The following is a 26535-nucleotide window of genomic DNA, read 5'->3' as shown; positions in this document are numbered from 1 at the left end:
TGTTCCTTAGAAAATTTCAGAAAAAATTCTTGCTTTACAACTGAAAGCTTTTGTAATATGGAGTGAAAAAGCAAGGAAGAAGTAAGTAACCTGCCTTATTTTCAGCTTTAAAGATATGACAAGGAAAATAAAAATTATTTATAATGACATTTAATAAGAACACAGATGAGGTTTTCTAGGAAAATCTCTTCTATCCTATACTTTGACAACGATCACAAAACTCCAACAAACCTTCTGACACCTCCTTATACCTACAAAGCCAAATATTTGCAAACAGTTTCTATATCACAATGTATCAACTGTAACCATCCAACAAATTGGCTGTTTTAATTTCCCTAATTTTAATGCTAAAAGAAAGAATACAAAATCTTAAACTGATTAATGAATTTGAGTTAATAAACAGTTTTTCTAAAATGAATCTTTTTCCAATAGCCAAGTAAACACTTATCTTGAAGTAAGAAAGCTACACTTGAAAGAGCTCTGTGAAAGAATATATGCTTAATTTAAAATCAATTGTTCAAAGAACATGTGCCTAAGAGCAGTTGTAATTTTTTGATGACCAAACTAATTGAAACAGAAACAGGTATAACTAAAGGCCATTATCTGCATCTCTACTGATAATTATAAGCATGTTCCAAAGTTTTAAAGAAACTCCACAATTTAGTCTGTCTCATGAAAAGTATGGCCTTAACATGAAAAAATCAGATCCAGCCTGAAAAACCTGACCACAGATTAGGAAACAGGGGTATATAAGATCCCTCAACCTGACCACAGATAAATCTCAAAAATGTTGTCAAATTATTGTTTTTCTAAAAGTGTAAAAACTCGACTTTTACTATGAAGATCCATAAATGCTTTGTTATTAAGAGATTCCATCTTTAGGTTTGTTAAATTTTGTCTTCAGATATTCAGAGGAATGTCAATACTAAAAATTAATAAATAGCTGAGATTAAAATTATATTCATACATCTTAAGGGAGAAGCACATAAAGTGAATTAATTTCCCTGTTTGATAAAAACAATTATCATCTCTTCAAATGAGGGAGAAAAAGAGAATCCGTCAAAACTGCCAGTTCTCTATTTAATATTTAAGTCATTATGCTATTCTTACCTATTTCACCTGTGAAACCCCTTCTCATCTTGTTCTGCTATGTCCACGCCACTCTTCTCTTGTACTTCCTCCGTGAATATAATATTAAATCCTCTCTTTTAAAATTAAAAATATTTAATATTAAAAATCATGGTCTCTAATTTATTTCTAGAGCTCTTAGAATTGCTAAACAGGACCCCATTTTTTTTCATTAGAATGTGACTTGAGCATAAAGGCAATCTACCTCAACCATTATTCAAGTTTTTCAAGTAGCTTAAAAAAAAACTACTGAGGGGCAGTGTTTAACTTTAATCTATCTTTTCACCTCCTGGATTGCCATGTAAGGCATATTAATAGCAACTCTTCATTGGTTCTTATCTCTAGACCAACTATTCCAAGGAAGAACAGAAATGTTACTTTTAATGGCCTCCTAGAAAAACAATTTTGTGCTACATGTAGGAGTTTTTTCCATAGGCAATACACTTGAATTCATCTGCATGCCAGTTCAATCTTCCCTTCATCTGTTTGCTACTTACTAGACATTTATGTAAACATAACTGAAATTCACAGAAGGAATGCTACAATAATATATTATAAAACTAATAACTTAATTTGTTATAGGAGATATAGGATATCTGTTTAAATCTGTTAGAAATGCTAACAATATCCATTTTTAATGGAAAAGAAAAAATTACCTGCAAATTTGGTTTAAAATTCATATTCAAGCCTCCCTCATTTATTTAAGAATATAAACCCTCAAGATTATGGTTTTACTTGTCCTCCTCCTGACTTGTGTAATAAGAATATACTGAAATGACAGTTGTTAAGAAATTAATATTTTTTAGGTTTTAGGGCATTAATAAAAGAATAGGAACTTCTCAGATCTGAGTGTGTGTTTGTGCTTGAATATATATTCTTGCCTGGAGAATCCCATGGACAGAGAAGCCTAGTGAGCCACAGTCCGTGGGGTTGCAAAGAGTCGGACACGACTCAGCGACTAACGAACAAACGATACAATATATATGTATTTATATGTGTGTGTGTGTAATTTTTATATGTCGTAGTCTATAATTTTTAAATTCTTGGATTCATTCCCTATATTCACATGTTGAGAACTTACGTATCTTATAGCCTTGGATCATTTTTAAAACAAAACAATCCAGAAAAGTTCAAAAGTAATATTTTCTTTTACCACAAGAGGGGGCTAGAGAATTCTAATCTCTTCTAAGGTCTATAAAACCCTTTTAACTGCTACTTTATAGACATTCAATTACAACAGGCCATAATACATTAAGGCATTAAAATACACATATATCCCAACATATGCCAAAGCAAGAACTACACTAGCGTGCCTACCAGATGATCACCAACACCAACATCAAATAAACACTTAGGCGTCTTCAAGAGGTTTATATGAGATTTTACACTTTAGTCAGCTCTTTTGGTTAGGTGAACCCTTTGGAATGGAAATATCAAGGAATGTGATAAAATGCCCAAGAAGTGGAGAATATGACAGGAGAAGAGTGAACTAAGGATTAAGAGAACTGAAATTTATGTAGTTTGGAAAAGTGAAGACTCTAGGGATGAATGTTCACAGTCTTTAAATACCTTCTAAAGGTAACAATATAAATGAATTAGGGGAATTATCCAGTCTCAGAAGATGGTATAGAAGAGAGCAATGGCCTGAAACTAAGGAAGGAAAAGTTTAGGTTAGACATGAAGAATAAATGAGTAATAATAGTTGGGCGGGAAATATGTCCTGCAGAGGAAGGATACAGAGCATAATGGCTATATTTGATAATTAATTAAATGAGATATTAGTAAGAATGATGTGAATTCATTAGAAGGGCTAGATTAGATAACTCAAGTGATTTTTTTTTTCCCCTAAGCTGTGACAATCTCTAGGCCCAACTACGTACTTGGATATTCATAAATGTCTTTCAATGATGATAATGGTCATTTGTAGAAAGGAGTGCTCATGATCCCAGTTAACCCTATGTTTTTTTGATTAAAACAAAATCTGGAGTATTATTATGAAATAACATAATTACAAAATTAACCATTAAAATGATGCTTATCTCATAGAGAATTCCATTAAAATAAACTATACCATATAAGCTATGGTATAAGCTATAGCTAATAAACTATACCATATAAGCTATACCCTAACAGCTCATAGAAATGGGTCCACAAATAATTGGCTAAAGGTTTCTATAAGTGAAAATTTTCCATGAAGGAACAACTCCCCTATAAATCCCAGTTTTACAAGCCAGAGAAACCACTTTGTATAATCTTTCCCTCTAGACTAATGTATCTGGGTTTAAGCTACTTAGGGCCTAACATAAAAAAACCTGTCACTCAAAGTCAGAAAGGCAGTGTAGAGCATAAGTGTAATTATAGTTTATGAATTCAACAATCTTCCCATAGTAGACAATAATATTCTAGATTAACATGTTTCAGCATTGTTTTAAACAGCATTACTAACATTTACTTTTTACTCGAAAAGCCAGAGTTCTATGACAAAGCAAAAGAATTTATGGCTAGAAGAACAAAGATCACCAAAGCATGAAGAAATCACTCTACATATACACTTACATATATATACAACAAAAATACATAAAGCATAATATATATTAAGTATAAATATAAATTTATGCCTATATAAATTAAGCATATGTATCTACATACTTGGCCTGAAAGTTTTATGCTTAAACAAAATTCTTTCACATTTAAGTGAATATTAAACTTTGAGATAAAAATGGTCAATGGCTTTGCAGCTTGAAGAAAAATGGTCTGCCTTTGACTCAGTTTTATATATTATATATATACATATATCAGATAACTATATTACATTAGCAACCAAAACACTGTATATCATTTTGCCACCACTGTAATGACCACACTAACAACTTCAATAATCACATACTAGGACTTTCATACTACCACTACACTCATTGACTCGTTTAGAATTTGGAGAGAAACAAAAAATATTTGAGGCAATATAAAAAAGCTTAATCTCATCAGCCAAATCACTCACTTAAAAATCAACTATTTACATTTAAAAATGGCCACTGTTACTTCAATACTAATTATAGTAGAAGCTCAATAAATGTTGTCCTTTCAAAGAATGGGCTTTTGCTCATATTGCTAGTGTGGAAAAAACTTCTAAAATCACGTTGGCTACAGCAAAGGCCAAATCTTATCCTGACTTTCTTTCAAACTACTCCAACCAACTGGTTTTTTTTTTTTTTTCCTGAAAACTCAGTCCTTCAAAATCAGCACTTGATTATGTACCATATACCTTATTGTGGGGGTGTTCAGTCTTCTCTCTTCAACTAGATTATTTACTTACTAACCAAAGGAATTGCACCTTATTTCTTTTTGTATCCTCCACTCATCCTCTAAATTCATAACTGAATAAGAGCATTCAATATAGGAATTCAATAACTAACTCTTCATTGGCAGTCTATTAAAATCTATAACATGGACAAAAAGGCCAAAAAAGATAATGAATTAGTTCTCTGTGAAGTCAATTCAGAAACTAATTGTATGCTATTCACAATTGTAATTGTCCGAATTTATGGAGCCCTTTGAAATTCTTTATAAAATATTGCTTCCAAATCATTCTGGGAAGATAACATACATAGGCCAGAGAGACACACATGTCTGAAGAACGTGACTAAAACTTCTGAAAAATAGCTTAATGCCCATGGCCAGGCAAAACTATCTGGGCCCGCACTGAAAAGCATGTTGAGATCAGGCAGGTGAGGAGAGTACACAGTATGGGTCAGGGGAGGCTGTGCCCAGGTCTTGATTTTCTTACTGATTCTGTCTTGTTGACCATAGGACCAGGCACTTGACCTTTTTTAAAATGTAGTTTCCATTTTGGTAAAACAGAGATTAGATTGGCTGATTACCAAGTCTCTTCCATGTCTAAACTGCCATGGTTTTAATGTTAAAATGTGGGTTAAGTTTGCAAGGAGTTTTTCCTAGTGAAAGAAGCATTATGGAAGCTATCCAACAATCAACACATGCGAGAGTGCTTTACTAAAGCACTGGACAGAAGGTTAGAGTTTAAATACGCACCAACAGCCCAAACATGCTTGGCTGAAGAATGAAAAATGAGTAGTTCATAGACAGATAATTGTTATTGTTTTTTTTATTCTTCACAAAACATGTATAATCCTTGGTAATCATTTGTTTAAGTTATATAAATTACTGTCAACTTTGAAGCCCAGTTTGTCATCTTCATCTGTGATTTATACCAGACTATATAAACGACATGATGTCTTAGATCTAATAAGACATTTATCTTCATGAAGGAGGCCACTGCAATCCTGAGTGACAGCTTACTTACCCTTATCACAGTTAACTCAACACTGAGTCCTTAATTTCTCCCAATGATCTGAAATCTGATGGACTCACCTGAAGCCAACAGAGACTTGTTCAGAAATCTACCATGCTCATGAAAGTAGGTGTTTTACAGTAGGAATTTATTCTTTGACTCTCAAAACACAGACATAGAAACCAGTTTTGTGCTCTTTCACAGTGTACACTCTAAATACACAGACATAACTTCTGTTAGGTTTGACAGGAGTCATATGCCTTATTAAAGAAAAATATACCCGCAAGCAATAAAGATAAAAGCAAATAACTGAAGAATAAAAATGAAATGAGATAAATGCTTGTTTGAATGTATGTATGTTTATTTATATAATCATATATGGAGAGGGACTATTTGAGTCACTTCTATTATCATCATATAATAGAACAAGAAGGTACTAACAACCCTAAATATGTTCATATAGTTTATGTAATTTAAGAAAAATACACACGAAGAATGTAATGTGCTTGACCCCATCAGTGAGAAGGAAGCAAATGGCTTGCTGTTTTTAGGCCATTAACTCTTTCAACCTACTAGGGTACCAATGACTGAACTTGCAATAGCTTTCTAACATTCCAAGTAAAGCAGCCATAAAACACACACATTTGAAAGCTGTCAGCAGTATTCAGCCTAAGGTTTACCTGATCAGAGGGGTCACTTACCACTAGTCACTGCACCATTAATTCACACAATCCATAAGTATGTGCAGTTTATTTATTATGTGAAACAATATAATTTATATAGTAAAATCAGGCCTTACACACAACTCATAGCAATGAGGTCTCAAACTGGCTTGTGAACAAACATTTTTTTATCTTCACTGAATATAAAATCTATCAGGGGTGCTATGAGTAGACTTGCTATGGTTTTTCCAGTAGTCATGTGTGGAATGTGAGAGGTGGACCATAAAGCAGGCTGAGCACTGAAGAACTGATGTTTTCAAATTATGGTACTGGTGAAGACTCTTGAGAGTCCCTTGGACAGCAAGGAGATCAAACTAGTCAATTCTAAAGGAAATCAACCCTGAATATTCATTGGAAGGACTGACACTGAAGCTAAGGCTCCAATACTTTGGCCACCTGATGCGAAAGACCCTGATGCTGGGAAAGATGGAGGGCAGGAGGAGAAGTGGGCAAGAGAGGATGAGATGGTTGGATGGCAACACCAATTCAATGGACATGAGTTTGAGCAAACCTGAGGAGATAGTGAAGGACAGGGAAGCCTGGCGTTTTGCAGTCCATGGTGTCTCAAAGCGTTGGACACGACTGACTGACTGAACAACAACAAATCCTCCAGTTATCATTACAAAACATTAAAAACTGTTTTTAAGAAGTGCTAAAAATGAAGCCATAAAAACTGATTCTCTTTATTTTAAAAATATTCTGTTTTTTAATATATCTTTCAGAAAAGGCATGGAGTTGAAAATGGCCACTGGTACATTAACAAGTCTACAATTTCTTTTAAATCAAGTAGCATATAAATTGGTCTGTAAAGGCTCTTCACTTAATCAGTTTTACTCTTCTCCAATGATGGTTACAGGTTTTTACTTTTCCAATTCTATTTTTCATTTTGCTGGAAAACAAGAATGCTTTATAACCTTTAACATCCAGATGTAAAAATAAGTTCGAAAAACATTCTTCCTCATTTCTTCCCAGATATATCTAACCAATACCATTTATTACCTTTTCCTTAATTAGAAGGTAATAATACATGATACATAATATTAATATATTATTATAGATTTCTGGTTTCTTCACTTAAAATCATTTTATTTAAAAAATTTTCTTCTAGAAGGAGTCACTGTAACCTTCTATAGAACTCTTTCCCTAACCCATCTTTAAAAAATTTATATATGTGTTGTTTAGTCGCTAAGTCATTTCTGGTTCTTGCAACCCCATGGACTGCAGCCTGCCAGGCTCCTCTGTCAATGAGATTTCCCAGGCAAGAATACTGGAGTGGGTTGCCATTTCCTTCTGCAAAAGATCTTCCCCACGCAAGGACTGAACCAGCATCTCCTGCCTTTGCAGGCAGATTCTTTACCCCTGAGCCACCTGGGAAGTCCCATATATACACGGGGGTTCTTCGTAATTATATATCCATTGTATATTTTGGACAATGAGAGCAATCAGATTTTGAGCTTCATAGTTGGCTGGCTTTTGTATAGTTACCGTATTGAATGCTTCATACTAAAAAATTTTTCCTTCAATATAGTAGAAACTATGTCTTCCTAAATCTATAAATCTAAGTTTTATTACTTGTTAGCAAGTTTTCATTCCTGATTATGGGGTTACGCTCTTGTTTGTAGGTACCTCTCCATAGGCTATAGCCTGACATTCTCAGACTGAGGGCAATTTACAAAGGAAGAGGAGAAGGAATTGTGATTAGGTAGCAACATGCTCTCATTTTTATGCATGGTTTAGCATGTAACCTTGGTTTTCATTTTATGCTGTGCACCTGGTCAGGTTTCTATATTCTTCTAGATCTCTTTGTAGTTTTCACAAAAGCATGACCCAAACACGACACGCACCATGGTTATTGCTTCTCATCACTGAAGTAATGGCCAAATGGGTCAGACTGTGTCCTTGCATAGTTGTACGTTTAGGATATTGATCTGGCTAGAGCTGGAAAGCAACCAAGCTAAAAAATTTTAGGACTGATCTTTCATTTTTCTAATAAAGATAAAAATTCCAAGTGTTTAAAATAATGTTACTATAAACAAAAAATTTTTTAAATCTTTTGTTGCTAATGGATCACTGTAGCTATCTCATCAGCAAATGAAGACACTGCCCATTTGTCAACATATTAATAGTCTGTTTTCCCAATGAGATAGTCAGCTCCATGAGGGCAAGGACCGTGTTTGACTTTTTACTGCCTTATAGCTTTGCACAGCATTGCCTTATAATCTCTAAATAAGTATTTGTTAAAATAATGAATAAATAACATATCAAATGTTACTGTTCTCTATAATGGTGTAGTCTAGTAAAATAGGATATAAAGCTTACTTAAAATTTTAACATCTTTATAAGCGTCTCTTTAATTTCACAAGAAATATACGTATCTTTATTTTTCAGGGGAAGGAAACAAACATTTATTGTGCCCATTATCCATCAGGCACTAGGCACTTTGCTAGATTCAATACTTTGTAGAAACATATCTTATCATCCTGCATATAAACAAGTCTGCTCTTACCTCTACTATTAACAGTGACACTTTGGGAATTCTTTCAACTTTAATGTGCTTTGGGATTTTCCAGGTAATAGGTTTACCTCTCTCAACACTAATCACTTTCTTTAATTTCAACTATTTTTAATGAAAACATTTTAAATATACTATTTCCACGTAGAGGTCTTTCTGGCTTACTTATTGTGTTCTCAGTTGTGTTTGGGAAAGCTGGAAATACTAAGTAAGTGACCTATGGATTAATGAGGTACTATTGTTCTAATTCTGTCAAGCATTAGATTGATCAAAAACAAACAAAACAAATTTTTTGTTTTGCACCGTTAATTTTGTATAATTATTAATCAGCTACCAATGTAATTATTAAGCTTTCAATCCAAATGATGTTTTTAGTATAAAAGCTTAGGTATTACTAATTGAGCTAGGATACAAAGCTCAAACAAAATAAACTGCTTTTGTGTGACTGAATCTATAGTTCTGTTTGGTGGTTATCAATTCAACAAAAATAAGAAAATACGAAATCACCAAAATGGCTAAATGAAATAAGAATTAATGACAAATTAAAAGGAGAAGGGAATGCAGGGATTATGAACACTTGGAAAATGCCAAAGTCAGAGAGAAATTTGGAAGAAAAATAAATACTAAGATCACAGACTAATAAAGAAAAATAAAGAATAATTTACCAACTTTACTCCCAATCCCTAAGTGAATAATAAGCTTCCAATTTAATATTCAGTTTAGTAGCATTTCGACATCCCCCCAGCACACACACACTGCAAAGGCACAAGAGAGACTTTGATAAGATAACCATGTGCATCAATGATGATCAAACCTTCTGTTCAAGTGGCCAAATGCCAGAAGAGGCACAGTGAACTCCCACCCCTGGGATATCTGAGCCTGAGCCAGAAACTGGCAGCCACCATGCCAAAATTTTTATATTCATGTATCTTAAAAATTCATATACATGCCACTATATTATATACCAATGTGTTTCTAATATAATGTTTATAAGGGTTGAATTATTTAACTCTTCCCATTCCCAAATCTTCAAATAAAATGGATGTTCCAGGAAGATCTGCATTATGGTTCTTGTGATTTTCCCTTCCCCTTAGACAACACCAATATGGTCAGAGGGATGTGAGTATGGGTAAAAATGATATCCTATTATAATATGATAAGCTCAAGAGTCTCAAATAATCCTCAATAAATCAATAATTCAGTGATCATTAAACAAAAGCTCTAATTCTCATGAACTTCACTGAAGCTAAAAAATATGAAAGAAGGTTAAACTGGGCCCTGCAATCTTAAAAACGTCTCTTAGCTTTTCAGCTACAGTTCTTATAGAAAGATCAATAATGATGTCTTCCTGCTCCAATATGGAATTAGTGTTTCCCTAAGTACATTAACTTGAGAACTATTGAATTATCTAGGAGGATAGCACCACAATGAAACAAATAGTTGTTCTTTGCAAACGAGTGATTACCAATACAGAGAACCTTCTGAAGGCTGCTGGATTGAAAATGACCAAAGGCAAAGACCCCAGGACAAAAAGTATAAAAGTATGGTCACCCTAAAGACAGAAAGATGACACTCACCCTCATCCTGATAATCTGGCAAAAAAGGTGCATCTGATGTAAAAGAAGGGCCATGAGTTCCACTGTGATTATCATCGGAGCTGTCTTGTCCAAGGTAATTTTCAGGTTGGTCTCCCCCTGAGGGACAAAAAAGAAAGGAAAAAAGGTCATACTTCTGACATCTTAATAAATGTCATTGTAGATTCCTTCCAAAGGCCAGTGTTAGTCACTCAGTCGTGTCTGACTCTTTGTGACTGACTCTCCATGGTCTGTCCATGAAATTCCCCAGGCAAGAATACTGGAGTGGGTTGCCATTCCCTTCTCCAGGGGATTTTCCCAACCCAGGGACTGAACCTGGGTCTCCTGCATTGCAGGTAGATTCTTTTCCATCTGAGCTACCAGGGAAGCCCAGATTCCTTCGGTGTTTACCAAATATATATACCCATTAACGTAAGAGAAACACATAAATAATTTATAGAACCAACCTACCTGGATGGGAAATTTTCCATTCAACTAACTAGAACTGAGAAACTGTTAAAGTGAGGAGACCTTTTGCCACCAGAAATTTCCCCATCACACTTAAAATGAAAACATAGTTATAAAAATATCCCATTAATTACAACTTTTACCCTGAATGCCTCTATTTCCAAATGAAATAGAATAAATTACACAAAGAGTTAAACTTCTATACATAATACAGTGTAGCAAGGTCAAGCGGAGAAGTGGGGGAGCCTGGTGGGCTGCCGTCTATGGGGTCGCACAGAGTTGGACATGACTGAAGGGACTTAGCAGCAGCAGCAAGGTCAAGATTCTTTCCTTTGCTAAAAAATAAGACAAGTAAAATTTGGAGAGAATCTGGACTATTCCAATTTAAATCACTACTTGTTTTACAATTTTAAGGAAGTTCTCTTTATAATTCTGGTTTACAGCCTATGCAACCAACCTCTTAGGAATTCTAAAAACCCTAAGAAGGTAATATTTGTTCTGCAAAATTGCTTTGATGAAAGGTAATGTATATACAATTCTGAATAAGGCAATTAAAATAATGCTAATCTCTTTTGGGCGTTTTTGACACACTAGTGGATTATATTTTGTAGAAGTGGCCCATGCTATTACAACACTTTAAAAGGTTTAGAAAGAAGATGTTAGCTCATTCAGAAACCAGAAGAAAAGGCTCTGCACTGCAAATGGCTTTCCTCAAAATCCCCCAAACAGAGGTACAGTCTGCTGATAAAAAGATACCAACAGCTGCTCAGTTCATTTCACAAACATGAAAAGAGGATTTTCAACTGAATTTAATATTATCTCAAATACTAATTTCCAAAGGAAATCACCAATGCTAATCTCAGCAAACACTGTAGAGTTTTGGCCCTGGATTTCAACTAGGGAGCAGTGAAACCGAACAACCTACATAGAATCTGTATTGCCTCACTTTAAAGGTTTATTTCCTACAATTAAACTAGAAGGATAGGGAGGATATAAAATGATTAAAAGTGGAAAGCTGTAGCCTTCTCTTTCCATAAATTAGATGATCATATCTAGATTCCTCTGCAGACGCTCAATGATAGGTAGATGTCCATAACTGAGTTGAACACCTGCAGATACAGGACTTTAAAAATAAACTGTGAAGTTTGTTGTGGAGAATAAAAGTAAAATTAAAACAAACAAACCCTTCACACAACAGTCACTGGCTAGAGTGGGAAGAAATGCTGTGTTTTACTAGGTTACTTGATCAAGATACAAAGCTTATAGTTCTGCTAAAGTACTACTGAGAAATTTCTATTATAAGCAGAAAAATTCTCAAATACTGAACTGAGGGCTAAAATTCTCAAATTTTACATCACTGCAAATCCACTGAAATGATATTATCAAGGCAATCTAAATGTACAGCCTGGCAGGCAACCTGAAAGTGAGCTGTGAGGTTAAAGGAATTTAAAAATTTTGAGTCAAACAAAGATCCAGTTAAAAAGTAGTCATATGGGTTGCCAAGCAAAATTTAACATTTGTAGGACATAATGGGCATTATTTATCAACTGTCACTCCAGACTCAAAGTTTTCTGCTTGCTCCAGAAATCTGACAAATCTACTCTTACATATTCTAGCAGTGTAGGCTTTTTTTAAAAAAGCAAATCAGGAGGGGCTTTGCTTTGCTTTGTTATTTTAAATGAGCTTTTAAGTTTTGGAATAGTTGTGGATTTATTCTAAGTATTGCAAAGATAGTACAAGGAGTTCCTACATACTGTTCAAGCAGTTTCCCCAATGTCAGGTTTTTACATAACTAGCGTATACTTGTCAAAATCAAGAAATTAGCACTGGTACACTGCTATTAACTAAACCACAGACCTTATTCAGATTACACCAGTTTTCCCACTAGTGTCCTTTTCCTGTCACGGGATCCAATTCAGTTATATTTAAAGCTTCCATTTTTAAAGTATTATCCAAAATACCTGCCTGGATTTGGCATGCCTGGAGAATCCCATGGACAGAGAAGCCCAGCTGGCTATAGTTCATGGGGTCGCAAAGAGCTGGACATGACTGAAGTGACTTAGCATGCATGCATGCATTATTAACTTCAGATGGAAAAGTCACTTCCATGTGATTCCTATGGTATCTAAACAGTTACTCACGGTGAGTTTTTAACAGCTACCTCTGTGCTAAATAAAAGACCATGACTCTGTAAAGTATACAACAACAAAGGTATACAACTCAATGCAGGAAAAATAGGGCCTAGGTCAGTACTAAAAATTACTGCAGTGGGGGAAACACTTAAAAATGTGTTTTACATCCAAGTGTAATTAGTTCCTGATGAGGGAAATGTAGCTGTAAGTATTTTCAGTGTCATATCAAGTGGCCCAGTTCCCCTGGACACACACAGAAAAAAAGCCAGTGACATATAAATAAACACTCCCATGTAATTAAAATGATTATAATTATTCAAGATGCATGGGTGAAAAATTTTACAGAAGAACTAACAATTACTGTGGTCATTTTGGATTTGTTGAAGTTTAGAACATAATTTTTTCTTAAAACATAATCGCAAGTAATCTCTGGACTTATCTACAGCTCTTCCAATTGCAGTTACAAGTGGCCACAACCACAGTCCAGTGGGATCAGACATAAATGATCACAAACTATAGTGACAGACATTTCCACTCAGGAGCTCTACAATTAGGGCTTAGAACTCCACCTGCTTTGAGTGGCTTTCTCACAAGCAAGATCCCTAGCCACTAGAGACACTCTTTCCCATTGCAACTCACTCAGAATCAATATATTTCTATCCAGATATATATATTCTAACACACAATATCTCCATTAATCACATCCACTACCTTCAGTCCCTTCCTTTTGTATTTCTAAACAAGATCTGGGGGAACTATATTAAGGGTTCACCTGTTATTAGCTGGTAATTTGCTCCTCTAATCCTAAGTGTCATAAGAATTGGGCACCAGAAACGCCCCTTAGTATATTCAGTGGCAGGTTTCCACTGAGTATGGTGCTGAGGGGCCTGTAAGGAGGATGACTTCTCTATTGTTCTTTCCTTCGAGTCAAACTCAATTTCATTCATGCTCCATAGAGTGATAAGTTGGGAATTTCTGAGGGTTGGAGCAGGAAGATAAAGCAGCTTTGTGTCAGGTGTAAGGTAATTATTTGCTAGGGTTTCTGTGCTATTTGTTTTTATTCCCTGTGTTTTCATTAACAGCTAATGAGTTTTCTCCCTTAATTCTGAAACAATAGCTTGGCCACTTGAAGTTGGCTTTTTCTGCCATGAATTCAACCAGCTGTTGCTGCTCCATAAACTTTATGGAGAAGTGAATTAAACTGCTAAAAACTTTCATTTCCTAATTCAATTCCAAATAAAACAGGGGGGAAAATGAGCCATGATGATGCTCCCCTTGTAACTATTTTGACTCACAGCAAATCCATCTGATTCTGAACTTGCAGGTACTGTTTGCAGAAAAAACAAACCATAATGATGATTTTACCAAGAAATGAGAGAAAAATTTAAAAAGACAGAAAAAATTGAAAAGCATAAAACATAAGCATAAAAACGTAATAATAAATACAACATATAAATATGTTTGTTTATTCAATATGTAAAGGCTCAATGTGTTTTTTTTCATGTTACTATGAAGTCATTAACTTTTACTTTTCTCCTAATTAATTATGAGCTGTATTATAAAAACTTTATGCACATCTGCAACCAACTATATGGCACGGTTGAAAATTTTCTAGGGTTTGCTATTACTTCACCAAGTATCTTTGGATAATATAAGGAAAATGAAATTAATGTAAAGTTGTCTGCATTGTTTTTGCTTTCCTTGTTGACATTGAAAGGGAATATACAACTTCTGACTCTATTTAATACTTAAGAACCTGCGAGACACACAGCTCCTTCTTTAAATTAATAAATCTTGAATAAAATGTCATAAATAAAGGGGTCTCTGATCCAATCCAGTTAGTTTTCATGCTTGATAGCGTTAATATTGCCAGATTTTCATGGACCAATTTCCTAGTAATGCAATTCCCAAAGCTGAACTAAGGTAAGATTAGTAAAACTTTAGTTTATTATTCCTTATTTATAACCATTCGCCTAAATTATTAAATATAATACCAACTAAAGAAATATATTGAGTACATACGTGTCCATATATATGTGAAATGTTATTGACATGTAAACATATTCTGGAGAACATTTGTAACACCAAATCTAAAGTTCTGTCAACACTTCCATTATAAATTAGATACCATTTTGCACATACTCATGCGTTAGAAAATGTATGGTGTTTCCCACAGAGCATCTTAGAGGCTTCACCTATTTCTAAATATCCATTTCGATTTGCATGGTTAGTTCTTGTGATTAATCCATGTATAGTGAAGGTCTCAAATTCTTCTCTGTTCTATACAGCCTGACTTCCTGCCCATCTTTTTTTTTTCCTTTTGGCCTCCTGCATCTAGCCATAACTCAATGTATAAATATTCTTTTTTCTCCCAAGGCCCTGGAAGTGAGTATAATAGTACTGAATGTCATTAAGTCTACAGAACAAATGATGGCCCAGGTAAAGAAAGTTTTCATTTATCATTCTTTTAAAAAGTTGCTCCAACTAGATCTTGAATGTGCAAGAAATAAATTGAGCCTACGACTAAGTTTTTTAGCTTGGAATACTGTTTATACTAATTGTATAAATCATGCAAAGAATCACAGACTTCTTAAGAACCTTTAGGGATCTCATTTGTAAAGAGAGCATGGTTTAAATGATAAGAAATGGAATCAAATGGGTTGGATGCTTATAGCAGAATCACTCCAACAACCAAAAGGGCAGCATGGTTTAATAATACTTCCAGAATGAACTACATCTGTCAGGGGTGAGTTGGACAGGAAAATGCCCAGGGGAGCCAATGGAAAAGTTTCTTTTTTTCTCCTTCCTTTAAAAAAAAAAAAAAAACCTTCATGATGCAGTTTTTCATTTTGACCAGTAGGGTGAGCTGCAGTGTGTAGCATCATCCTAGTTCTTCAAAAAAGAAAAAAAAGGTAGCCACTGTGTGAACAGTCTGCTCTTTCCTTCCTTCCCTTGCCTCACACCGCAAATGCTGAGATTTTTAACCCTTCTTAGGTTTCACATAAAGATATAACTCCTGGACATTAACAAACTGGAAGACTGACAGCAAAATATGGACCAGATAATTGTATATGTGACAATGCACACTTCATAAAGCAAATTACAGCCTGTCAGCAATCATTCTGGCTTTACGCTAACACATTCCACCCACCACTGTTATTGCTCAACTGCTACTAAGGTGGGACCTGCTGAGTCTGAATGTTTTCAATAGGAATGAGATTTTGACAGAATTCAGAACATGTAAATCTAGGTATTTGGTAGTATGTAGTAAATATACTATAAAATGAATGCATTTATTATTTGGCAGCCAGGCAATCATAACTGAAATTATTGGTTCATTGTTCTATTTTTCACTGTATTCTCGGCATTTAAGTCTTACTATGAAGCTATTCAACTGAATTTTCAACATGTTTTGACTTATAGGAGAAAGCAGTTCTAGTAACAATAAAAATATAATAGCTAACTGAACTCTTACTGGTTACAGGCTCTGGGTCAAGACCCTTTAGGTACTATCTCATTTAATCTACAAAATAATCCTGTAACCCAAAGTTATAGATAAAGAAATTGAGATCCAGAGATTAAACAATTTACCCAAAGTCATACAGGTGACTCATAAGTGGCTCTGACTCTGCCTTGTCTGATTATAAGATCTTGTTCTATTTCACTGAGCTGTACAGTCTCCAAATATGCATGCTTTGTAAATTACAATTATTACTCAAAGGCAAAGCATACTGAATGACTTGAATTTATAGCATGTGCCATTAATCAGTATATTTTTTTACTTCAGTAAGGTAAATCTATAAAATCAAAAGTATAATTTATTATAAGTAGTGGGAATACTAGTAGCCATATTATGCATGAAACTAACAAAGTCAAATGCGGTCAATTATTTGGTCAAGAAGGAGGTGGTCCAATTCATAGGTTCAAAGGTACCTATTATAGTATTGTTGCAATGATTTTTTTTAGAAATACCACTTTTTAGCATGAAGCTCATGCTTACAAAAAAATACAACATTCTGGGTTTAGTCAGATCAATTATGTTGAATTTTTTTCTAGTGATGTCTGTGTGATTTTGTTTGATCCTGGATGTTTTGATGCTGCTTCAGAAAAAGTGAGGCAACATGTTCCATACCCAAATACAGCTTTGACCTGGCCTAGCTATAGAATACATTTCCTTTCTGACACCACCATACTTGAGTCTCATAGTAGGAAAACGCCTCAAAAATATGCCGTTGACTCTGAATGCAGCAATTTTATTACTATTTGATTTATCTTGCTCTCTTTCCCTCTTTTCCTTTCTCTCAAATAATAAACTGAGCGGACCTCAGCACCTAGTCCCTGTCCTGACGCATCCTAGGATCTTATCATGTCCCAGTCAGCTTATATTACTTCTTGAGGGAAACTATAAGCCCACTTGGATTTCAATATCTTCTGCTGAAGAAGAATGGGACTACATTGTCTACAGGCAGATATAAGAAAATCTCACAAAAGACAAAGAAGTAAAAATAGAATAACGTATAATAAAGAATGTACTATGGGTAAGATGAGCAGGCCTGAAAACGTGAAACGTCTTTTAACATACGGAAGAAAAAGTGAGTTTTCTTTGTGAGTAACATAGACCTCCAATACCACTAAAGCTGGAATGGCAAAAAGTGACAAAATTCAGCCTCCTTTTGCCCCTCTGCCTAATAGGAGCTCCTGCCCATACATGGAAACAACGCGTAGAACAGCAACATCAGCAACCAAAGCCTCCTACCGTCAACAATTCTGTTCAATGTTTGATCTTTTTTGGAACAGAAGTTTCACATGGAAAAGTATCTCCTTATATTTAAATTTTATTTTTCCATCGTTATTGGGGTACCACTAAAAAGGAAAGTGCCCTAATCTTAAGAAAAGTGGTATCACTTTTTAAGTTTAGGAAAATGCTTTTTAGAGATGAACTGTGATCAAGAACTTTCTAAACTGGCAAGTGTGTGTTAAGTGCATGTCAGCTGACAGGGATAGACAAGTTCAGAGATTGGTTTTTCCACTCTGCCTCTCAAGTATTAGTACTGACTGGAATCTTTATTTTATACATCATGTAACTCCCGTTGTACATAACTTAACAGTTCCATTTCTGTTTTAATAGGATTTAGCCTGGTAAACAATAACCATTAAATAAGTTTCCAAGAGAAGTATGTGTTGCTGAGAAGCACAGTGAAATGCTATATATAGAACTGGGCTTAACTATCACCTTATTCAGTCTCCAGATATCAAAAAAACTCACTGGCTTTCAAGTCCAAGGGCTTATTCACAGAGAATTTTAAGCAGAAACTCCAAAAATGTTGTATTCAAATTAACCAGGGATTTCTCTCAACACTTTGGGTCCAAACCATGAAAATTCATTAGAGACACAATTCATGAAGTAAATTAATATTTATACCAAAATTCTGTGTTCAGGAACTGTACTCTTTACCTGATTTTCTGTATTGATCCAAGGATAATTCTATCTAAGAAAAAATAGTTTATAAGTTTTTTTCCTCAACAAGTGTCCAGGCTAATCAAATAAAACTAAAGCAGTCATTAATTTATCACTTTATTTTCTTTGCCATCTACATAATGACAAGAATCAGAAGTTCTATGAGCCTTTAATTACCACACATGCAAAAAAGAAAGACTAAGATAGGGTAAAAAGGTATTCTTTATCAATTACCATGGGTAATTGATATGATCCTATTTTATTATTTATTTTAAAGTATACTTTTAAGTGGTAGGTTATAAGCCACACTTATGTAATACTGGTTTCCAAACGTGAAACAAAAGAGAATACTGCTATTTTATATCATCATCAGGATCTCACCTATAAATTCATATGTAAAAATAAACAAGGAAAAAACATGAATGGATATAAACTACCAAATCATGATTCTATTGAAAAAGAGCTACTGTATTAAATCCAGATTTTTGGTGTGCTTCTTTTTCTCCCAAGCTTTGTTGATATATCACTGACATACAATATTGTGTTAGTTTTAGATGTACATCATAGTGATTTAATATGTGTATACATTAAGAAATTTTGGGGGGATTTTCCATAAACTTTTAATGAATTGAAAATATATTAACAGGTAAGACTCCTCCGCCAAGACTGTAAGTTTAGTCAACATCCATCACCTCGCATAGCTACAATTTTGTTCTTATGATGAGAACTTTTGAAATCTACTCTCTTAGCAACCTTCAAATACACAATACAGTATTGTTAACTACAGTGAGCTTTATTAGATAAAAAAGTTAAGTATGCCCAGAGCAAAAATTTCAAACATTACAAGAAGGCGTGTAACGAAAGCTCATCTTTTTTCCCTTCTCATGGTTCTTCTCTCCAGAAGCAATATGTTTTGTGGGAATTCTATGAATTTTCTGTCTAAATATAACAAGTATCTGTGAGAGTAGTAAGTCTTTTTGTTTAAAAAAAACAACAAAGGTAGCATTTGTCTTATTTTGTATCCTGCTTTTCCTCCTAATCATTTATCTTGGAGGTTGCTTCATCTTAGCAGAAATAGACTTACTTCACTTTTAACTAATTTTTAGCCAAAAAATAATTAATGCACATGGTGAAAATTCAAATCGCACCAAAAGATATAAATAACAAAGATTCTCTCTGTACTCACACTGGTACCCGCCTCAGCAGGGGTACCATGGTTAATAGATTCATGTGTATCCTTCCAAAAATATACTATATACAAATAAAAGCAAGCAAACTTGCACGCATGTGTGTGCACATACACACAGAGTACACTGTCCAAACTGCCCTCTTCATTTAACAATATGCCTTGGAGAGCTCTCCATGATACACATATATATTCCTTTAATCTCTATGTAGCACTTCATTAAATGCATATAACATACTTTATTTAACTAGTCCCCTATTGCTGAGCATTTAGGCTGTTTGGAGTCCTTGCTATCCCAAACAATGCTATAAAAGAACATTTGTGTGTATAATATATTGTATAGGGAATACAGAAGGCAGCAGCATCTGATTCAAATGAGTTCTTTTGCCTGCATGAAAGTCCGTTCTTTTTCTTGTGTCTCAAGATCACATATGCCAAGATGGGACTTTAAAAGGACATCAAAGCCTTAGAAAATTTTAAGGTTAGAAAGGAAAAAAGTGAGTCTTTTGGTTAAAAAAAAAAAAAACTAACCTTTGATAGAAGCTGCAAAATAGTGCATTGATTTAAAAATGCATTATTGCATTATGCCACTCTAGAAAAACCCAACCAGTAGATGTATAGGAAGTAAAATATTTGAAAAGGTATCAAAGTCAGTAATTAAATTTAAAAACAATGTGTGTGTATATGTCCACTTTCTACAGATTAATTTGTATAACATGTAGCAAATAAGGAGAGGGGAGAAAGGTCCAAAGGAAGTCAAGTCACAAAAGCAGCTGTCAAGATTGTTGATGCTAAAAGTTTGGGCTAAAGCCAAAGGCAGGAGCATTCGTCCTGTGTACATTTCCCCCTATTAAATTCCCAAAAGACATGGAAAACATTCTGGAAGATTTCTTTTTAAAAAGTAGTATAGGCTAGGATATTCTAGGTTCATAACCAACACTTGTGTTTATAAAATATTAGCATTCCAGGAATAGTGATAGAAAGACACTTAACAATAAATTACAAATATTGTAAATTCAGACTTTTTCTTACATTTGCAAACACATCATAAATTTAGGCTATGTTTCTTTGTGTAAATCCTACTTATGACTGTGCTAAAACCTTCTGGCATGAATGCAAAGAGTATTTTCATAAATAAAACTTATAAAATCACTGTACACTCCATTAAGTCAAAAACACTTCTCTTCAACTTCAAAGGGAAACCTTTCTCTCCTTTTTTTAGTGCTAAGATGGTGTTTCTTTGCTGCTTTAATGACTTGCTTCTTGTAGTTGTCATAACTACATGCTCCAAGTATGTGATAGTAAGAGAAGAGAAGGAAAGTGACATCCACGCTTCGATTCAACATGTCTCAGACATTACAGAGCAATAAGCTCATAAATCTAACCTCTGAAGTGCCTACCAATAAAAAGTCTGCACACACAGCCTTTAAACACAAAATCTCACAAATATATGTGTGTGTATATATATATTTATATATATGTGTGTGTGTGTGTATATATATATATATATATATATATATATGGTGAGTTAAATGGCCTTATACCAGGGTTCACCTGGAATGGATGAATATTATAGAAAGATATGTGAATATATATTACCTAAGTTCCATACATGGATTTACTTGCATAGCCCTACTTTGAAACATAAACACAATACTTGCTACCACTTCAGTAAGCGCCTACCAAGAGGCAAGCACTCCTCATGAGTTCATCATCTTATTAAAATTCATTGCAACTCATAATAAGTGTGAAGAAGATATTATTAGGGCTTCCCAGGTGGCGCTAGTGGTAAAGAACGTGAAGGAGACTCAAGGGACGCAGGTTCGATCCCTGGGTCAGGAAGATCCCTTGGAAGAGGGCATGGCAACCCACTCCAGTATTCTTGCCTGGAGAATTCCATGGACAGAGGAGCCTGGTGGGCTACAGTCCACAGGGTTGTACAGCATCAGACACAACTGAAGTGACAGCACACGCACACACATAGATATTATTAGCAAGATTTTGTAAATGAGAAGGTGATGTCACTTGCTATAGCTCACAATGCTTGTTAGTAAAGGAACTGGGATTCGAGTTCAGATCAACTTCAAAGCTCATGCTCTTTCCTTAACAGAACATTAAACTTGAAACAAAATCTTAAAAAAAAGCCCTCATTATTTTATGTATTTTGTGTCCAAGATACATAAAGTATCTTACGCTTTAATGTACTAGAAACAAAATATCGTTACAATTTTATTAATTTCAAACTAGATTTTTTCTTTTATTCTTGCATTATGGTGAATTTAAAAAATGTACAAAAGTAGGAAAAAGTGTAATAACCCCCTTTGTACACATTGTCCAGCTTCAATGTAATTTATGATCCATTTTATTTCATCTATACCCCACCCCATTTATTTCTTCCTCTCCCATATTATTTTGAATAATACATCAGAATCTATTACTTTATCTTCAAATATCACAGCATACAAATATAAACATAATGTCACTGTCACACCTAAAAAATTAGCAGTAGATTCTCAACATAAAAAATCCAGTCAGTGTCCAAATTTCTAATTCTCTCATAGATTTTATAGTTTGATTCAGGATGCAAATAAGGTTCACACATTAGTTGATATGGCTTTTAAATCTCTTTTAATCTATAGTTAATGTGGTTTTATAATAACATTTTCTTTATTCATTTTGTATTATTTGCTTTTGCTAAACTGTATTTTTTGGCATCAATTCACTTTGACAAGGGATATAGGCCTGCCACTTCAAAATAAGATTTTTAAGATTCTCATAGTAGAAAGTTTTCATATTGAAATATACCAAGTAATTTTCTCATAAACCCTCCACATCACCTATGCAGATACTCAAAGAATCTTCAAGCTGGCAAGAAATTTCACTGGTCCATATTTACCATTATTGCAAGTATAATGTAAGTGACTACTGGACAGAAAAAAATACCATTTTGTTACATATATTTATGATATTCCCATGGTCTTTCTTAAATTTTTATTTAAATATTGTATTATTTGTTTTAGACTCTGGGTCCATGGTGGGCAATTTTTCTAATACTCATGAAGAAGTTTTGTAGCAATAAATTTAAATTATAAACACTATGCCTTGTAACTGAAACTTTTTCTAACTGTAACTGTCACTAGGATCAATACCATCAAGCACTATGGCTATCTAAAAAGGTAAAGCTAATATTGTTGCAGTAATTTGAGCAATATCACGTTTTAAATATCTGATTGCTGAAATGGTAAAAGTTCCATAGCAAAGATTCCAATGTACTTTCTGTGTAATTTTAAGTGAATTTAAGTAAAGAAAAAGTTTTCGAAGTAAACAGGGCTTGAATTATCAAAGGAATCTCAATCTTATTAAAAAAGAAAAAGTCTTTCCCATGTCTTACAATTTTGTTTAAGCCCATTAAAAGAGGTCTTTCATTTATGTTCCTTCTATATTAAAGTAATAAATTATTGGGGTTATTTTTCTTCCTATTTCATTATTTTTAAATGAACATCATTCAGGAAGTTAAACAGTGGACGAATATGAAAATTTAGGTGAAAATGGAAGGAAAGAATTACTATAACACCATGAACAGAAATTATACTATGTCCAGCCACCGTGCTAGGACTTACACATATTACTATTAGTCCTCATGACAACCTGCAATGAGGCAGTAAAATACAGCAATGAAGATACTGGGCTCTAGAATACTAATAAGCATGGAGTTTCTTATTAGGGTGATGAACACATTCTGAAGTTAGACAATGGTGATGGTTGTGCAACTCAGTGACTAAAGTAAAAAACCACTTATGCATACTTTTAAAGGGTTAATTTTTTGTTATGTGAATTATATCACAATATGGCTTTTATATTTTCTAAAAAGAGTACATGTTACAAACTCATACTGATTAAGGTAGACTTCTTGAGGAGATTGGCCTTGAGCAATTCTCTTAACCACTCTCTGCCTCAGTAGCCACATCTATCAGATGGGTATATTAACAGTACTTATTACATAGGGCTGTTCTGAGGGTTAGATAAGATAATGCATGTAAAAGACTTTGCACAGTGTCTGACACATCTTTGTTTTATAGATAAGGAAGCCAGGATTCAGAAAAATGAAGCAACTTGCTAAGTTCACATAACCTTTAGCTAAATGGTATAGTGAGACTTGAACCCAGGATTATTAGGCCTCAACGTCCATACTCTTTCTACCACATCCTGTTTCTTCTCCAGAACAGGGACAATACTCTCCTGATACTATTCCACGATCACTCTTCCATCGCATTAAACCTGGCATTGGATGGAATGATGGGTAAGAAATGCTTCGCTTGAAATCCTCTAGGTCTAGCAGTCTACTCTCCCAAGTATCTCTCTTTTAAAGGTTACCTTTTCAGCACGTTATGTCAACTCTTCTATAACTAAGGACTATTTTCCCTCTAGGTACCAAACTTTGGTACAAATATTCTGAAGAATATGCCTATGTGTTTAGGGAAACGCACGGAGTTAATAAAATTCATCCATTCACCTTCCTGCACAAAAACCCTGCCACAGACAAAAATGCCAGGAATGTTTGGGGTCACCATTTCTGTCCTTCTTCACTCCCTTTCCAATACTACCTACTCTTCCAGGGCTCTTAAAATACTTCTGCCATCTGTTCTACTTCTTACATATTCTTATTCTTTTCATAATCCCAAATCGCCCCATAGTATCTTAAACAGACCTGTTACTGCTCCCAGCCAACCTACATTCTAGAAGCAAACAATCTGCTAAGATCTGACCAAAAGGACAAGGCAAAAGATACCCTTTCTTTCCTCTTCTGCCCCTCAAAACTGTCTTAGTGGGAGGAACAAAGCTGGGTGCAAGCCACATGTACATGGGTTTTTCTATTTTATCTTTCCTTACATTACTTCCAAATGAGCAAAGAATATGCAACTTGCTACATATCTCCAATCACTGTCCAGAAATAAACAGTCTTCTGCTCTAAATAAACTCTTCTCAGTTGTCTCCTTGACTGCTCTACCTCCTCCTTCTTTCTAAAAGAGAAAGACTGTGTAGAAGTTACCTGTGCTGGAAGATGACTGTAATGCCACTATCACAAGAATCTGGTGAGATATGTGCTTTGTCCTTTGAGCCCCACACAGTCCCTTGTGTTAAGCTCTAAAATTATTTTCTCTTCTCAACACATTACTATACCACATCTCTGACACTAATTCTTTATTTCTCCTTTAGGTAATTAATTCTGTCTTCACAGTTCCATTCGTTTCTGCCAGTTTACATTCATATTCTGCCCCCTGTGGATTTTGGTTAGCATCTGTTAAACCCTGAACTATAGGGCCATTTCTTGAATAGCATATTTCACATTTTGCAAAACAAACTGCTACATTAGTACATATAATTCTCTATTCTCAACCTATGTTTTCAGCCATAAATGCTTTAGGACAGTGAGATATACAGTAACACCATATCACATTATTTAAAATGTTATAAATGCTATGGTTATAATTTATAAAATTTAAAAACTTTAAAAATATAATATTTTATTTTTAAAGTTTGTTTTTAAAGAAAACCTTTATAGACTTCAAAGTATGAGCTAAGAAAATTAAAATTTTAATAAAACTAGTATCATTACAGTTTGAATTTTTTAAGGTACTACTGCTCACTGAGATGGATACATTGATAATGTTAAGAAAAAAAATGGAAAAGCTTGCAATTGGTTAAAAAATTTTATACAGCAAAATAGTTCATGAAGATACTTTAGTTTAAAATGCTTTGTGATTTTTCTGAGAAAATAAAAATCTCCCATTTATAACAAGTTGGGATAGTTAATATTCAGAATGATGTTTCTGACATTCTCAACCAGGGTACTAAAAATAAAGAATGCATATACTTTTAAGGCACCCCCTCAAACTGAAATCAGAAAAATTTTCAATTTTGAACCTTTTAAAAATGTGTTTTAATCCTGTCTCTTTTTTTCAATTTTGCACACAGCTGTCTGTTGTACTTTTTAGAATCATGCCAGATGCTGGGTTCATCAAGCAAAAGCAGGAAAACAATGGTTTGAAAGCAATTAGAAGCACTGAGGCTGCAGCCAGGCTCATATTAAAATGTGATAACACCGTTCTAGTGGGAATTTCAACACTACTCCATTTCTGACATTTTTCTGCTGCCAGACAGGCAGGCTGTGTGGAAGAGCACTGTGATTGAGGAGGTAACATACTGGAATTTATTTCTGGAGCAATGAAGGATTAGTTGAGTTGGAGCCCTCCCAAGGCTTTTATTATGGACTCGGCCACCATTTTATTTGAATGCCGGTGGATCCTATTGGCATCTAACAAAGCTCAAGGAATAAAAGCATACTAAAGCTTTGGTCCTATAAAATAGTCTAGCACTAATTCATTCAAAAGGCAGAACCATCAGGGTTTCTTATTGCTAAAAAGCAGGGCAAGGGAGCCCAGCAGGGTGAAGGTTAATTAAACACTCCACTAACTTTCCTCAGAAAAGGCTAATGCCACCCTATGGAGAAGCTTACTTAGAAGATATAGAAGTAACAATACCATCTACACATTTTTAGTATGAACCATAAATGGTTGGAGAGGACTCACCTTGGGGCTGAAAATTCCAAAAGTATCTGAAATAAAAGGAAAAAGAATGGAGATAAGTCAAACTTGTATTTCTCAATCGTGGCATATGATAGCAATGGCACTCCTTCCAAAAAGCTTCCTAAATAGTCAATAACTAGCCAAAGCCACAATCCACTCTAAGAAAAACCGAAGGGTTGTCCTTGAAATTCGGAGAAGGCAATGGCACCCCACTCTAGCACTCTTGCCTGGAAAATCCCATGGACGGAGGAACCTGGTGGGCCGCAGTCCATGGGGTCACTAAGAGTTGGACTCGACTGAGCGACTTCACTTTCATGCACTGGAGAAGGAAATGGCAACCCACTCCAGTGTTCTTGCCTGGAGAATCCCAGGGACGGGGGAGCCTCATGGGCTGCTGTTTATGAGGTTGCAGAGTCGGACACGACTGAAGCAACTTAGCAGCAGCAGCAGTCCTTGAGATTT

The 26535-nt window shown here is 34.6% G+C and overlaps 1 protein-coding gene across 1 annotated transcript in view; it reads right to left on the bottom strand.

Annotated features, from left to right (window-relative positions):
* Nucleotides 1-26535, bottom strand: part of SKAP1 (src kinase associated phosphoprotein 1) — a 301408-nt gene that overhangs the window by 196916 nt on the left and 77957 nt on the right. The window contains exons 3-4 of the mRNA XM_018064939.1: nt 26077-26102; nt 10246-10362 (exon numbers count right to left, since the gene is read on the bottom strand). Coding sequence (XP_017920428.1) covers nt 10246-10362; nt 26077-26102 — 143 coding nt within the window. The remainder of the gene's footprint in view (nt 1-10245; nt 10363-26076; nt 26103-26535) is intronic.

This window comes from Capra hircus, chromosome 19 (genome assembly GCF_001704415.2).
Source record: "Capra hircus breed San Clemente chromosome 19, ASM170441v1, whole genome shotgun sequence".
Lineage (NCBI taxonomy): Eukaryota > Metazoa > Chordata > Mammalia > Artiodactyla > Bovidae > Capra > Capra hircus.
The sequence above is the reverse complement of the archived record's forward strand: the minus strand, read 5'-3'. Positions and strand labels throughout refer to the sequence as shown.